Source organism: Acomys russatus, chromosome 5, assembly GCF_903995435.1.
Source record: "Acomys russatus chromosome 5, mAcoRus1.1, whole genome shotgun sequence".
NCBI lineage: Eukaryota > Metazoa > Chordata > Mammalia > Rodentia > Muridae > Acomys > Acomys russatus.
The window spans coordinates 66,694,197-66,709,632 of record NC_067141.1 but is presented as its reverse complement, the minus strand read 5'-3'; the positions used below and the strand labels follow the sequence as shown (position 1 = coordinate 66,709,632).

Below are 15,436 nucleotides of genomic sequence, written 5' to 3'. Positions count from 1 at the left end.
GGGCTGCACGCGGGTGTTTATCCTGTTCAGTGCTGATGGAGCTATCCTCCTTGCTCAGTTTCCCTAGTTACTGTACGTCTTTTGAGACAGGGTCTTAACTATAAAGCCTTGGCTAGCCTGAAACTCAATATGTAGTCCAGACTGGCCTTGAATTTTTAATTATTTTCCTGCCCCAGCCTCTCAAGGGCAGAGATTGCAGTGTGAGCTACCAGGTCTGGCAGGAATGTGCTATACAGTAAAAGCCAAGGGACCCTTCTTGATCATCAAATAGAATCTCTTTTGAAATCTAATTCCACAGGGAGTGCCGAGCCCAGCTCTTTGTAACCTCCTTCACTGCCCAGCTACAGCCCAAGAAAACTGGGCTAGTGTATTGTAGACAGAGAGCCTTTCCCCAGTCTACATATGTCCAGATGTCCAAGTAGACCCAGGGAGCACGCACACTCAATAGTATTGGGTGCTTATTTGCCCACAGAAGAAGTGGGTTTCCTAGCATGGGTAAAGCTGCCGATGCTGCGATAGTCAGGGGTGCCTGTAAGTCCAGGGCATGTCTGGGAACCTAGAATATGAAATGGCAAAAGAGGACGTGTGTCCCTGGGGTAACCTGCTCGCCAGCCCTGAAGTGACAAAGGAAATCACTGTACAAGGTCAGGCTTGTGCTAATGGTCTGTTACCTAACAGTGGGATTTGTTTGGTTGGTTGTTTTGGTTGGTCGGTTACTTGGTTTGGTTTTTGGTATATGTGAGACTATTAAAGGCTAATCATCTCTTCTTGCTAATACCAGGGTTCACAAACAGAAAGCACAGGCAGATGTGACCAGTCTTGTTCCTTATGGCGAGCGACCAGGATCTGGCAAGTTAAATAAGGAAAACTTTGCCCAGCTAATGAAAGCCATGGACGAGCTGGATAATATCAGTAACATGCCAGAAGGCTTGGACCCCTCGGTCTGGGAACATTTCTGCGCAACACGACGAGCAAAAGTGGAAAATGAATACAAAGTATGTAGCTTCATTTAAACTTGTAAGTGTAGTAATAGCACATGACACATCTGTCAGTACATCAGGAAAGCTAGAGCCTCTTGCTGGGTAGTAGTTAGAATTAGTAATAATAACATAACAAATCAAGTAATATTATTTTTGTTGATGTTAAATCCCCAAGGTCCAAAATGTGGCCTCTATGCTAAGTAGCTACTGTGCACTGGAAATAGATATGACCAGTACTGAGAAGTGCTCAGTGGAAAACACATACAGATTTAGAGAGCCTCCATGAAACAAACAAGAAATGTCCTGTTAATATTTTTACATTGCTTATGAGCGGGACAGTATCTTGGAGGTTTGCATTCAATAAAAAGTATTAGTAAAATAAGTCCATCTGTTTCAGTTCACTTTTTATAAAGTGACCACAACAAAATTTAAAATTACACACGTGGTTCACATTGACTTTTCTCCTGAAAGCATAGTTAGAAATGATCTCATTTGGCATAGAATTCTATTTAGCTCCCCAGAGGAAGCTTCACCCTTTGCTGGAACAGGGGGCGGAAATGAGGTAAAGGTGAAAGAGTGAGAACACGTTTAGCTGTGAAGAGGCCTTCTGCCTCCTGACTGCCTGTCTCCTGTCTCCTAACTCCCCAAAGTCAGCGCACGTACTTCAGATTGGCAAACTGTTATTATCCATGATTCTAGAATTTCATGTAAGTGATGGGAACAGATTTCAAACTGGTCTATATGCATGTACATCTCTCTCTCTCTCTCTCTCTCTCTCTCTCTCTCCCTCCCTCCCTCCCTCCCTCTCTCTCTGTCTCTGTGTCTCTGTCTCTCTCTCTGTCTCTGTCTCTCTCTCTCTCTCTCTCACACACACACACACACACACACACACACACACACACACACCAACTGCGTACTTGATTTTCAGCAAAAGGCCAACTTGATACTCCTTAAAATTCTTATGGAATGTGCCAGCCATGTTTTACAAAACTCACCAGAGTTAGAAAAAGATTTAAACTTGTATTAATCTCTGAGAAAGGCAGGCTTTGTTGAGATTTTTGTAAGAAACAGTCAAAGACAGGTGTTGTCTCCAGCCAAGTCGTCACATGCTCTGACATACTGATGGTTGGGTTTATCAGTTGAAGCAGAAGGCAGCCACCCTACTGGAAATGACAACTTTTCTCCGGAGGAAGATAGAGGATGATGAGGCTGTGCAGCACGAGATCGAAAGAGTGTTCCATGAGCTCCTCCGGTAATTCAAACCTCTCAGGGTTTTTTTTCACTCCCATTTATAGTCTGAGTTGAACTCAGTTAAGCAGAGCCCCCCATCACTCCCCCCAACCCACCCCCCCAGTTGCAGAGCCAGCCTCCTTACAGAGCCAGCCTCCTGCCTCCTGCCTCCTGCCTCCTGCCTCCTGCCTCCTGCCTCCTGCCTAGCTAGTCCACAGCTGGCTCTGCCTGTCTCAATCCTAGCACTGTCCTGAAATGTTCTATTTTATAGAGTGTGGTTTGTTACCCAAGACTTGTTTCCAAAGAGATTTTGCCGGGCGTGCTCATAACATAAAGAAACAAACTTTCAGGGGTCGGGAGAGGGGCCAAAGCTTTGTGTAAATCTGTCCCTACCACATGAACATACAAAGAGCCTGTTTCTGCCAGTGGAGACTTTTGGGCTCAGGACTGAGGGAAAAACGAAGCAGATTTCCAAACCATTTCTCCACAAACACCCACCAGGTTTGTGTTTTTCTTTGTAGAGCCTGGTGGTTTTTACTGAGTGCTTTGTATAAAGTCTTTGTTTCAAAAGGCCATGTGCAGGTGGACTGCTGTGAGTTGGAGGCCAGCCTGGTCTACAAAGCGAGTCCAGGACAGCCAAGGCTACACAAAGAAACCCTGTCTCGGAAAAAAAAAATAATAATAATTTTTAAAAGGCCATATGGATAGCCACATGGATAAAGAAATATTTCTGTGACATTCCCAAATTCCTCATTATTCAGCAGTTTCAGATCTAGGCTATAGGAGGAATATGAATTATGCACCAGATTTGATAAGCAATATATAGATTTAATAATGGCATATTATCAAAATCAGTAAGGTCAATATTTTGATAGACTTAAAGTATTTCTATGTCATTTTAAAAACATTTTCATTACAATCAAAACTATACAGTTTTTTTTCTTAATCTTTATATCCTGACCATATCTACCTCCCTCATCTTTTCTTAACCTTACAATAGAAGTTCACCACTAATTTTGTCTATACTGTTGCTTCAACAATCCAATTAGAGAGAGCTCCAGGTGGAGGGAAGAGGTTCTTAGAGGGTCTTCTGGAAAGGCTCATCTCTGGGGAAACTTTCTTCAGGCCACTCAGGGTGCATCCGTGGGTTGGTCAGAACTTTATGTCTCAGCTAATGGGTTACGTTTGATCCCTAAATACACTGCAAATACTTCCTTTTAAGTCTTTTTCCATTTAGATTGCAGGATGAAAAAGTGAAATTCCAGGTGAATTTGACAGTACAAATTCTTCTTAAACAAGGACAAATAGAACTGGAGAATTTCCAGTTGACGCTGGAATATTCTGATGCGATTCTCATCAATAAGAACATAATTGAAGACTTGAATTCTGTGATTCGGGTAACTATAGTTTTTGAACATATTGGCTTTTGTACAGAATGCTTTATAGTGTCTCTCGTTTCCATGGTAAGTGTGCTGGCTAGTTTTATGTCAACTTAACACAAGCTGGAGTCACTGGAGAGAAGGAGCCTCAACTGGAAAAAAAAATGTCTCCAGAAGATTGGGCTGCCGGCAAGCCTGTAGGGCATTTTATTAATTAGTGATTAATGTAGGAGGCCCCTACCCATTGTGGGTGTGGCCATCCCTGCACTGGTGGTCCTGGGTTCTCTAAGAAACCAGGCAGAGCAAGCCCTCCTCCATGGCCTCTGCATCAGCCCCTGCCACAGGTTCCTGCCCTGACTTCCTTTGATGATGAACACTCATGTGGAACTATAAGCCAAATAAAAGCCTTTCCTCCCCCCAAGTTGTTTTTGGTCATGTGTTAGAAGGACCCGGCTCCTCCCAATCTAGATAGCTGTTCTGTGCTCAGCACTAGATGGAGGACTCCCTGTCCCCAGCAAGCCCTCCTGCTCTCTGCCTGACTCCATCTGGAGAGTGTCTTTAGGCATAGATGCCACTAACCACATTTGATATATGGCCCTTGACACAGCTCCCTGCTGGCTCTCCCCTCCCCTTACCTATAGGATAATTAGGTACTGTGTTCCCATTCATACTGTAGGAATGTGTTGCCAAATGCTAATCTAACGTCCTTGAAGAGCCTAGTTCCAGCCAATTGTGCACATCTATCCTGGGAGCACCCCGCCCCCGACTCCCCAAGGCATATATAGCCTTTGTTCTCCCTGAATAAAGTTGAACTCTCTCCCTGAAGTGGTTCCTGGAGGGCCATTCTCCCGCGTGCTCATGGACTTCAGAGTCCTGCTGCCCCTGCCTTCGTGGGCTGGTGGCCAACAGCCCCTCCCCCAGAGGAGGCGACCCACAGTCATGATGTTTCATCACAGCAATGGTAACCCTAAGACAGTAACTTTAATGATGTTATATCAGTGTTTTCTCACAGTAGCTGCCATTATTAAAATTACCTGTAGAAACGTATGCCAAGACCTTACCCCATGATATATTTTTTAAAAAATCTATCTACATGACTCTAAGGTAAAGAAAGTTCAGGACAGTGAGGCTAAACATTCATTCTAATCTACCTTAGTTTCTGTAGTATATAATCTTTGATTCATAGCTCTACTATAGCTCTAATTACAGTTCTGGGTATGGAGATGAGCGTTCCCAGCCATGTGCTTTAGTCTAGCTAGATTTTTGTCAATCTTACCGATTTTTTTTTCCAAAGAACCAACTTTTGACTTCATGGCTTTCATTGTTTTCCTATTTTCTATTTCACATATCTCTAGTTCACTCTATCTTTCTGCTGGCTTTGACTTTAACTTTTCTTTCTTTCTTTTCTTTTTTTCTTTTCTCTGGCACATAAATTATTGGTGCAAATTCCTTTTTTTCCTAACTGTGTAACAAGAAAATCTGAATTAATGCCTGCATAGCTTTAGTAGTATTGGAAGCTCTGCCCCACTAAAACTCCTTCTGGTTTGCGCTGTGTTCGCTCCGTCGCTTCCCATATTTAATATCTCATTTTATAAAATTTAATGTGCTTAATTAATTAATTTAAATGTTATCTATTTAAAATATTTGTGAATTTCATATATGTTATTGGATAACATGAATGAATTGAATATATGAATATATTGTATATATAACCTAATATATTGAATAACCATTATTCCAAATGAAGTACAAAACAGTGGGGTAAATGTCATAGCTGACATTTTTCTTTGCTACAAGGTAGATGCTAATATGCCTTAGCCATGTTAACCACATGTTTTACCCAGGAGCATCAGATGTGAAGGCCTGGAAGTTTCCAAATCCATATAGGCTATCAGCTGGAGTTTTAGAAACCAGCTTCAGATGGTGCACTGTTCTGTATACAGGATCACAAGTGTGTCTACCAATGTACCTTTTTAGGCTCAAGGACAAAAGAAAGTTGCTAGCATGATGGAAAGTAAAGAAGTCCACAAAGGAATCTATCAGATTGAGTGGGAGCACAAGAAAATGGAGATGGAAATGGAAGATCTCAACCAGAAGGCCTGGGATATCCAGATGCTGTTTTTCTCACGAGACCGTCAACAGGCCAGTCTCCCCTGCCCCTGCATTCATTCATTCATTCACAAATACTTAATAGAAAGTCACTCCTTTCTTAATTTGCTTATTTCTCATCTCTCTAAACACTGAATCAGGCTTAAAATCTTGAATCAGCTTCGGTGGCTCTCTTTCCCAGTTTAGCTATTTATCTTTTCCTTGTCTCCATTTCTGCCACAGTCCTCCATTTTCACTGGTTTAGAGTAAGATGCAGCACATCTTTTTTGTTTGTTGTTTTGTTTTGTTTTTCAGGACAGGGTCTCTCTGTGTAGCCTTGGCTGTCCTGGACTCAGGCTTTGTAGACCAGGCTGGCCTCGAACTCACAGCGATCCGCCTGCCTCTGCCTCCCTAGTGCTGGGGTTACAGGTGTGCACCGCCACCACCTGGCCGCAGCACATCTTATTAGTCTCTAACACTAGTAGCTCATACTCTCATTCTCGCCCTCCCTCCCTCCCTCTCCCCCACCCACCCACCCTGTGTATGTCTGTTTCTCTTCTCCTCTTTCTCAAAACCCATTTAGTTCATTAATTTGAACACTGCTATCTATCATACTTATTTCATAGTTGATTCTAGTAATAGCTGCTCAAACATTTTAAACTATTCTTTTTGTTGTTGGTTGGTTGGTTGTTTTTTCGAGACAGGGTTTCTCTGTGTAGCCTTGGCTGTCTTGGACTCGCTTTGTAGACCAGGCTGGCCTCGAAATCACAATGATCCACCTGCTTCTGCCTCCTGAGTGCTGGGATTAAAGGCGTGTGCTACCACACCCAGATTAAAACAATATTCTTTAGATACCGAATAAATTCAAAGTCCCTAGGTGGACAGTATCACTCAACTTGCCTTTAGGGCAAATGAGAGGAACAAATGCCACTATGCTTCTTATCCATCAGTATTGTCATATGAAATGGAGGAGGGAGGGAGGGAGGGAGGGAGGGAGGGAGGGAGAGAGAGAGAGAGAGAGAGAGAGAGAGAGAGAGAGAGAGAGAGAGAGAGAGAGAGAGAGAGAGAGAGAGAGAGAAGTACAAGTGTGTGGAAGGTTAAAGATCAACGCTAGGTGTCTTTCTCTATAATTGTCCCACATACTTCAGCTAGCCTGGCTGACCAGCAAGCTCCAGGGCGCCCCCTGGTGCTGGAGTTAGAGGCCTTTGGATCGGTGCTGGGAATCTGAACTCAGATTCTCAGGCTTGACAAGCATTGTTTCAACTGAGCCATCTCCTAAGGGCTCAAACAGATTACCTTTTGCTCACATAGGCTCTTCAGTCCGAAACACCTTCCTCCCCTTCCTCTGTTCCTTGTCCCTTCCCCTCCTCCCATCCTATCTACCTAGTTTGCCAATATTTAACTTTTCACACTTTCTCTATGAAGCCTTTCTTTGATTTCCCAAGTCTTGAGAAACCCTAACCCATCACAAACCGCCTTTGCTACACTTGACATATCTTCTTGTAGCCAGCCATTTCTGTATGGCCTCTTTTCCTTGAAGGCAAAGCCATGTTATCTGTCCTTGCATCCACTTTGATTTCTTTAACTAGAAAACTATTAATGTAGAGCCCAAGTGAGACACTTATGTTTGTTGAGCCATACTAATAGAAAAATGTAAACATTTGTAATGATTAGCATATAGACTAATAATATAGTATATTAATAGCTAGATACAAGTAAATATTATAGCACAAAAACCAAATTAATCTTCACATACAGACACTTCAAAACTTTGCTTATCTAAAAGATAGAAAAATGACTCTTACATGTATTGTGATATCTTTTTTTTTTCTCCCCCTCTTAAAGTACCTAAATGAACCAAACTACGAGAATGTGATTGCCATTCAGATTGGAATAATGGAGCAAACCATCAGTGTCATAGAGAAGGTCAGCCTCAAGCAGATCAATTATTATAATTGCGAATCATGTGAGCAGAGTAATGTTTCAGTCATGAACTCAGACAGAACCCAACAGAAACTTGATAACGTACTGATGTACATGAAAATCCGAGGTCCCTGAATAGTGTCTTTGCAACCGCAGCCAATGATGCGGACTGCTGCCTATCTCTGAAAATTAGGATTCACCTCTGGGCTGTTTATGAGTGATTGTGAGTTTGCTCTCACATTAGTTAAATCTGAGTCACACAAGCCCTGTTAGTCTTCCTGCATTTTGAACTCATTTTAGTATAATGTAATGACCAAACTGGTTATACTATACAGCATGTGAGATGGAAGGAAAGTAACTGCCAAGGTTTTATTTTTTTTTTGTTTTTGGGTTTTTTTTTTTTTTTTTGGTTTTGGTTTTGGTTTTGGTTTTTGCTTTGTTTTCTGAGACAGGGTCTCTGTGTAGCCTTGGCTGTACTGGACTCACTTTGTAGACCAGGCTGGCCTCGAACTCACAACGATCCACCTGCCACTGCCTCCCAAGTGCTGGGATTAAAGGCATGCGCCACCACCGCCCGGCATTGCCAAGGTTTTAAAATGTTCAAATTTTAAGATCATATAAAATCTTTTCTAAAGAATAGTGTTAACATTCTGTTTTCTAACAACAAAAACAAAACAAAGACCTGAGTGCCTGCTGTGAACAGACCATCTATCTAGCAGGCACTAGGGACATAGTAGTTGTCTTAGTGATGATAAAGTATTTTTAAAGTACAAATGTTTTTATAAACTTTTTTTTTCAAAATTATTTTGTGGTCTTGTGGGAACAAAAATTTCAGACTCACAAGAAGAATGTAGATAACTGCAAAAAACTACTAAAGAAATTGGGACGATACAGCAATCAAAAGGATATAGCAAATTACACTCTAACCTGTAATCTACGGGAAGAACTGGTGGCTGTCTCAGAAAGACAAGACATCTGCAATGCAGTAGGTGAGCTTTTTTCTTCAATCAATTATAGGTAACTGGTATTGGCAGCATTCTAACCGGTGTCCCTGATATCTGAAGCACCACCGTCAAGCTACCAGTGTCCCCTCCACACGAATGATCTTAGGCGTTGCTGCTATACTCGTTGTTGGTAATAATCCCACTAATTCCTTTCTCCATTTCTGGCTTAGGGTCTAAGCTGACTTGTGAAAAGATTGCCAGAGAACAATATGATAACCTGTTGAAACAACAGAAGCTGACAAACATTTCCAAACAGCAAGCGGAGCAGATTTCAATACTGCAGGCTGAAGTGGAGCGGCTAAGGATGAAAACATTCCCTGCTCTGGTCCCAATGTAGAGCCCAGCAGGACCAGGTTCCCTGCTCTGGTCCCAATGTAGAGCCCAGCAGGACCAGAGGGCGGGCCACTCAACAGTGCCGCGGGAATAAAGGCGACCTCTTGCTCCTATGAGAAAACCTAAGGAGAGTAGCCCTTAGCTGCACATTTTTAGTAATAGTGTTTAGGTTAATCAGTCCAGTTGTTCATCTTACATGAATAAATGAGTAAAATCTTATAAAGTGTCATTTGTATTAATTAAAGAAGTGTTTTTCAACCAGCAAACAGGGAAAAGTTATTTTGTTCAATTAAAATTTCCAGAATTTTGGAGATTTTTACCAGTGAAACCAAAGGAAATCAGTATTTTTCCCAAGACTTAACTCATTTGTAAATTATATTTTGGAAATATGTTTTGGAAACAGAACTCAACCTTTCCCCCTAGCAGCATTCAGCAAACAAGTGTTCATTTCCTTGAAACATTTGGTTCTACTCATAGAGATGATGCTAAGCTGTAGGATGACTCACTAGCAAACCAAAAACCCACCCACCCTTCCACACCATCACCATGGTCGCTTACCAGAGTCTCCACGTGATGTCAATGTCCCACTTCCCTGCAATTTATAATATAAAGTTAAGCTTGCTATACACCACCACATCTAGTATAGACTGTAACAGGTAAAGGAGCAATCAAAACAATCTTCCACTTAGGAGCACACTCCTGTAATGCCAAGATCATTAGAGGTGGCTGCCAGCAGGGGTCACACAGAGAGACTCCACCCCTAAGAATCAACATTCCCACTTAGTTTGTCGTGTTCCCACATACTAGTTGCTATTTGCTTTTATTATTATCCCTTAGAAGCCCTAGTTTTCTAAGGACAGACAGAAAGGGGTTGGATCTGGATGGGAGAGAGGTAGGGAGGAACTGGGAGGGGTAGAGAGAAGGGAACCACAATCAGGATACGTGAGAAAAAGGGAGCTAGCTTCAATAAAAGGAAAAAAGTTACTACTACCCATTATCACAGATGTGAAAAAGGAGAAAAAAAATCTCAAGGTGGTTTCTAATTGATTAACTCATTAGTTCTCAGTGCTTCACGGGTGAACAGAGGACCAGCATCACCCTGCTGACCCTTCCCTCCTCGTGATTAGAATGACAAGGCAGTCTAGCTGATTTACTCGAGAAGCCACTGATCACATTTCGTCTAGGACTTCTGAGAGGATTTTCTGAGCTCAGCCATGGAACCAGGAGGATGTGCAAGGTAAGAAGACAAGGGCTGCCAGCTCTCTGGCAATTGCAGTCAACCATGGCTACACTAAACTCGGCTCTTCACTCTTCTAGAACTGTAAATGCCACATCGCTTAATGAGTTGTCTGGGTACACCATTAGCTAAAAGGCAATGTCCTAATTTAACTGGCTAATTCTGGCGTTAATAAAGCAAATAGCCTGTGCCACGCGTTTTGTCAACAACTCTAGGTGGTGCTCCTTCCTCAGCAGCCTCAGCTTTGAGGCTTGACCGAGCTGGACTTGAAGGACTCCTGCTCTCATACCATGTTCCAGAAGAAGCCTTTCCAAAGATGCCTTCTGAGTAGTCTGACAGGTGCTTTGAAGGGCTTGTGTGCCCTGCACTCTTAATTCATCCTTCAATACTGTTTGTGATAACAACTCTCAGCTTCTGCTGAAGAGCAGTTCTTTACAGTTCATCACCAACTAGTGATAATAGACAAACAGGTCAAGCATAGTTTGGCCTTATGTACAGGAAGAATGGCCTCACAAATGCAGATGGCAAGAAGGAATTTCTATGCGTATAAGGTAGTTAGGTGTGTTACAGGTGTAAGTCCTCTGTTGTAACAAACAGCAAGAGTTTTTAGAGCAAAAGGGAATGAGAGGGAGTGCTCAACTGAAAGCAAAGTTCCTGGGAGAAAGCTCAGTACAGACCATCTACCCTAGTTAACTTAGGGTTCTGGCTGAGGCCTCACTGTCAACAGATACTTCCAATTTGTATCACAGATGGAGGCTACAAAGGCAATTGTGAAGAACCTTTACACCAAAAACACCTGCAGAAAATAAGGGTATGAAGCTTCCCAAGATGGTCATCTTAATAAGTGAGGAAAACAAACAAATCTAGAGAAAAATTGTGAACCTAAGTTTAATTAGTTGCTGTATTAACATACACAAAGGTATATAGTAAGCAGATGAAGACAGGTCCATAAACTTAGGAGGGGCAAGTTATATTTAGGCCAGCTGAGGCTTAGACATTCAATAGACTACTTTTTAACACTGAATATAAAACCTTTAGCCACAAAAACCAATGTATTAAACCTGGTTTCTAACATTATCCAAACTTCCTTCTGAACACGATTAACTTTTTATACTTATTGTCTTTAGCAAATATAGCCAAAATACTGAGCTTCACCTTACAATCTCGTTTATGTGTTTATCCTGAACTGTTCAATATTCCTCCAAGCCACAACAGCTTACATCCCTCTTCCCTTTAAAACATCTTTTCATATTGTCATTTTTAGATATTCTGTAGCAAGGCAAAGTGTGTAGCTCACAGATAGACCACATCTGAGGCTAGGGTATGATCCCATTACCCCAGAGAGAGAAAAAAAGCCTGGAGGAAAAAAAAAAAAAAAAACCAACAAAAACGTATCAAATCCCTGTAAATTCCTCTTCAGTTCTGTCGTAATGCACCACTTTTTCATCTATCCCATAGTAGTCAATCAACTCGGTGATGCTCAGCTTCTCGTCTTCATCCTCTGACATAACCGCCTGTAGCTCGTAGAGCAGCTGCTGGCTGCACTTCCTCCATTTCTTTATTAACATCTCTAACTCACACATGTTATTCTGAAACAGAAAAACCAAGTCAGTTAATAACCAGATGTTCATGCATTTTAACTTACATCAAAGTGGTTAGACTGGTTCCTGTCTTACTTTAAAGGATAATACCACAGGCATAAAGGGCACCACAAGCCTTAGAAAAACCTTGGGGTGGGGTGGGGGTTGTTGGAAATAAATGATTAAATTAAGAAACTGAGTTTCTCAATACACTTTTGTATTACAACTATACACTTAAGATGCTTCGTTGTATCTTCCTAATTTTTCTGTGAACATCGAACTTTTCTTAAAGGTGAAAATATTCAAGTTAAAAAAAAAAAAAAACATTTAGAAATGTCATGTTTAGAAAACTCCTAAAAATTCAAAACCACAAATTAAGATCTACTATTCTCTAATTCCACATTTAGGGGAAGGAATGAGTTATTACGTGGGCAAGAACTGCTCATGAAAGAGAAGTCACATCCTTTCAGACATCCAAGTTTTGTTGAACTCAACCCGAGTTGAAACCTAAAATCTGTGTTTTCTCAAATAAATGCCTGACATTTAGAAATACAAGATCATTATTGAAAGCACATTATACTGTATTCTATGGGCTAATTTTAGTTCTATTGTCATCCCTTTCTGTTCCCATTGTGTTTTCGTCTAACAACTTATACTTCTACTCTTGCTACTGGCTAGGAATTAAAGCCAAAACCCTCCAACTGTGGATTACCTTGTGCTTCTGATAGGACTTATCTGCCTCACTCTAAACCAATTCTATGTCAGTTAAAGCTGGTGTAAGCCAGGTTTCTGGTTATTTGGCTTGTTTATGACTAAAAGGAATTTATTTCCAAATTCTGAAATTACTTCACTGCAACTTATGTAAGAACTATTTGGTGATTCTGAAATTCTTCTCACCTTTATTCTATACATTTTGACTAATTTTAACCTCCGAAGGAGGTCTTCCTTCTCTTGAACCTGCTTTACCAATTTTGCTTTTTCTTCCTTTAAACTTTTAGTTTTCTCGTTCACAGAATCATTTTGGAGGGCACTAGATGACCCTGTATCAAATGACTTAGATTCACATGTGCTTTTATTCTCCGAGCTATCTTTTTCAGATTCATTGTCTTTGTGCTTCAAACTTTCTTGTGATTTTGAACAATTTTCTTCTTTTGAGGAATTTTCTTCTTTTGAGGAATTTTCTTCTTCTGAGGAATTTTCTTCTTTAGAAGAATTTTCTTCTTTGGAAGAATTTTCTTCTTTGGAAGGATTTTCTTCATTGGAAGAATTTTCTTCTTTGGAAGAATTTTCTTCTTTGGAAGGATTTTCTTCATTGGAAGAATTTTCTTCTTTGGAAGGGTTTTCTTCATTGGAAGAAATTTCTTCATTGGAAGAATTTTCTTCATTGGAAGAAATTTCTTCTTTGGAAGAAATTTCTTCTTTGGAAGAATTTTCTTCATTGGAAGAAATTTCTTCTTTGGACAAATTTTCTTCTTTGGACAAATTTTCTTCTTTGGACAAATTTTCTTCTTTGGAAGGATTTCCTTCTTTGGAAGATGCTCCTGGTTCTGAAAGGGTCTGATCATTTTCTTCATTCTCTACTTTAAGTCGTTTCACCACACTACAAAATGAATGAGATGAAGATCTTGTTTTCTTTAATCTTTCTTTGAGTGTTCCACTCATAGGCTGAAAAATACATAAAACATTAAAAACATTAACATTCTTGAAATAAATCTATTAGAAATAAAGGCCTTACACTTCTATGGTGGGTACACTGGGTGGCTTTCTGTCTCTACAAATCCCAATCAACCATAACCAATGTCTTTAATTTCCAGAGGCTCCTGAAGTCTAAACTAACTAAAATAGGACTGAGATACTTCTCACGCCATCGGCAGCTAATATTGCCTGACAATACTAGAAATGCCTCAAAACTATAGACTAAGGAAAGACCTGACACCAAAGACTTCCCCTAACCAAGGAAAACTGTACAGATTCAAATTTCCTCAGTTTGGGGAATTTCAATTACCTGACCAACTAAACGAAATGAACTGAATCAAAATTAAATCTGGCAGAGATAGAAAGGCATGGGCTATTAATTCACACTCCTGTATCCTTAAAACTGCCACTACCAGAATATTTTGAAACACAGAACAGATGGCGGGGAGGGAGCATCAGGATTTTCATACTTGTTTGTTTGAAAGTGGTGATGGTGGATTCTCATTCTGAGAAGTCTCAGGTAAATTCAATGCTGAATCTGAAGAGCTTTCCATTTTGGACATGAACTCCTGATTTCCTTCTAAAAAGGGAAACACAAGGATGATGATCAAATTAATTACCTCAACAGGCCTCAATTCTTAACAAAAATTTCTTTAGTGTACAGAACACCAAAAAAGCCAACAACGTTTTCCAATTATATGTAGCTGTAATTTACTCTACTTCTTTTCGTATTTTCCCAATTACCTCTCCAATTAACCGCTAGTATCTCGTTGACTCTCATTTTTTCCCTTTAAATATCTTCAAAAATGTTCATTCCGGGGAACTAACTTTACCTACTCAAGAATTTTAATTTTTGTCATAATTTTGTAAATAAAAGCGATACAGTCTGAATCTTGATTCGGAATAATGTTATGGATCTTGAATCTTAAAAGCTTTGTGCCTACACACAGGACCGCTCCAAGCCTGACGTCTTAGAAACCAGCGACGACCGCCCTTTTTTTGTTTACAAGGGGTGAAGCCTCCCCCAATCCAGCTGCTCCGCCCCGCCCCCTCCTCCCCACACTCCCTCTCCCCCATTCCCCCCCTCACCACAGAAAGCCCTTCCCCCCACCCACTCCCGCGCTCCCCTCTCCTCCCGCAGCCCCGTGCCCCCCCCCATCCTCCATCTCCGTCTCCCTCCTCCTTCACTCCCCCCTCCTCCCTCCCGCCCCCTCACCACAGAAAGCCCTCTATCCCACAGAGCAGGGAGGCAGAGCTCCCGCGCCGCCGGGAAGAGCTTCTCTATCAGATCCACAGACACCCGGAGGCCCGACGCGCAGACCAGACCCAGGGAGAAAGCACAATACCTTCCTCAGCCATGCCCACGGCAGAGACGACAGCGACGCGGCCCACACACAGCCAGCGTAGCGGCCTCAGAACGCCGACCTCGCCCCGGAGGCGGAGCCCCGCGGGAGGAGAGACGCGCGATTGGCTAGCTTGACCGTAGCGGGCGGCTGTGATTTGTCCAGCTCCCGACTGAGCGCGCGCGCAGGGCCGTGAGCCTGGGCCAGCGGGCGGGGTGGGGCGGGGCCAGGCGGGAGGCGGGCGCGGCTCCTGGTTGGCAGGATTGGCCCGCGCGCTCCAGGCCTCAGCTGAGCGCGCGTGGCCGCCAGCCTCGGGATGGCGTCCCGGGAAGGATGGTTTTGAGTCTCTGAACGGGCCTGATGGGGGCGCGCTTCCGCTCGCCACTTCGTTTAATGGCTGCTGCGCCTGCCGCCTTCCCTGCAGCTTCCCTGGGGGCGTGCATCCTCGGGGAAGCGCGCCTGATAGCACCGCCCCCCCCCGCTTCCTCCCCCACCCCCACCCCCACCACGCTCGCGACCGGGCGGTCTCCGCGTTCTCCTCAGCAAAGGCTTTTTCCTCAGACGTGGCAAGGCCGGAAGCCGTGGGGCCTCTTCGGCTCCCTGCAGGAGAAAGCTTCCGAAGCGTTTGTTGTCACAAAAGAGCG

At 42.5% G+C, this 15,436-nt stretch overlaps 2 protein-coding genes across 2 annotated transcripts in view; one reads left to right on the top strand and one right to left on the bottom strand.

Moving 5' to 3' along the window:
* Positions 1 to 8,941, top strand: part of Cfap43 (cilia and flagella associated protein 43) — an 86,928-nt gene extending 77,987 nt beyond the window's left edge. Inside the window, exons 32-38 of the mRNA XM_051146755.1 lie at positions 782 to 995; positions 2,120 to 2,232; positions 3,448 to 3,607; positions 5,567 to 5,731; positions 7,523 to 7,603; positions 8,436 to 8,589; positions 8,775 to 8,941. Coding sequence (XP_051002712.1) covers positions 782 to 995; positions 2,120 to 2,232; positions 3,448 to 3,607; positions 5,567 to 5,731; positions 7,523 to 7,603; positions 8,436 to 8,589; positions 8,775 to 8,941 — 1,054 coding nt within the window. The remainder of the gene's footprint in view (positions 1 to 781; positions 996 to 2,119; positions 2,233 to 3,447; positions 3,608 to 5,566; positions 5,732 to 7,522; positions 7,604 to 8,435; positions 8,590 to 8,774) is intronic.
* Positions 8,942 to 11,550: 2,609 nt separating this feature from the next.
* Sfr1 (SWI5 dependent homologous recombination repair protein 1) lies at positions 11,551 to 14,896 on the bottom strand. The gene is made up of 5 exons (XM_051146754.1): positions 14,796 to 14,896; positions 13,920 to 14,029; positions 13,292 to 13,419; positions 12,652 to 12,913; positions 11,551 to 11,763 (listed from the first exon to the last, which is right to left on the bottom strand). Exons 1-5 carry the CDS (start codon positions 14,806 to 14,808, stop codon positions 11,569 to 11,571), a joined length of 708 nt encoding a protein of 235 aa, XP_051002711.1. The 5' UTR covers positions 14,809 to 14,896; the 3' UTR covers positions 11,551 to 11,568.
* Positions 14,897 to 15,436: the final 540 nt, after the last annotated feature.